General features: G+C 42.2%; 1 protein-coding gene across 1 annotated transcript; it reads left to right on the top strand.

Annotated features, from left to right (window-relative positions):
• Positions 1–603: 603 nt before the first annotated feature.
• STR4 (Dehydrogenase str4) lies at positions 604–875 on the top strand (the record flags this gene model as incomplete). The annotated part of the gene is made up of 2 exons (XM_043152773.1): positions 604–727; positions 790–875. The coding sequence occupies 2 exons, from the start codon at positions 604–606 to the stop codon at positions 873–875; spliced, it is 210 nt and encodes a 69-aa protein (XP_043010860.1).
• Between the last annotated feature and the right edge of the window lie 243 nt (positions 876–1118).

Consider the following 1118-nt stretch of genomic DNA (forward strand, 5'->3'; position numbering starts at 1 on the left):
TCAATACTTCTTCCACCATCCCTCCCAAACTAGAAGCCCCATTTCAGTGTTTTCTTCTGCTTCTGAGCTTGACGTAACGTGGTGAACGAGATGTCTACGCGACGAAGTGCACCGTGTCTGCTGTGACCAAGTATCAGGTCGATAATAAACGAATTATCAGCTTCTCAGCACGTAGTAAGGATCAAAGTAACACTTGAACACATACGATACGCCTGGATACCCTTTCATCTCTCCAAGAAGTTGTTCCAATATTCCAATCTTGGCGAAATACTTTGTGTTTTCTGTACATTCCGGGGAAATCTAGATGGAAGGTTAAAAGCAGCAATCTAAGTTTTCATTAAAAAAAGGATTCTATGATTCATCAATTAGAGATGATTCGTGAACCTGGCTAGTTGGAACTCACCGCTCCGAATTGCTCACAAGCGTGGTAGACTTCTGCGTCAACCTGCGCAGATAGGGATGAGCTTCTGGGCAAGCTAAAGATATCGCAGTAGCACTTACCCAACAGGGAGGAAGGAAGAAACGTGACTTGTTTCGGCTTGAGCCGAAGTCAGCCATGCTATACATAACTTGAATGCAAGCCATGGGAACGGGACTGCGAACATGCCCTCGACTGCTCGCAAGACGTGGTTTTCCCTTACTTTCCTCGTTGCGCAGTGTTTTGGGGCTTTTTTCGATGATATATCAGTTCTTCCCCAACACAGCTATGATTTCATCGTTGTTGGTGGTAAGCTGCATTCGCGATAGTTCTGCAGTAGCCGATTGAAATCGTTTCATCTCACTTCCTAGGAGGTACAGCAGGACTAGTGGTCGCGAATAGGCTCAGCGAGAATCCTAAAGTTTCGGTTCTTGTCATTGAAGCCGGTGTTTCGTGATGGAATTCTACTACTTTTCTCCGATACTGAGAGAGCGGCGGCAGAAACAAAGACGTACATCTGGAAAATCCAGATTTATTAATTAGTATGAATTAGTATGAATTAGTACTAATTAATAATAATCGATACTAATTGGCACTAATTCAATTAGTATGAATTCGCTAGGTTATCAAATTAATTCGTACTAATTAGTGGGCATTAGTAGGTAAATAAAAAAAGACATTTCACCATATTGTATTTTAC

This window comes from Marasmius oreades, chromosome 4 (genome assembly GCF_018924745.1).
Source record: "Marasmius oreades isolate 03SP1 chromosome 4, whole genome shotgun sequence".
NCBI lineage: Eukaryota > Fungi > Basidiomycota > Agaricomycetes > Agaricales > Marasmiaceae > Marasmius > Marasmius oreades.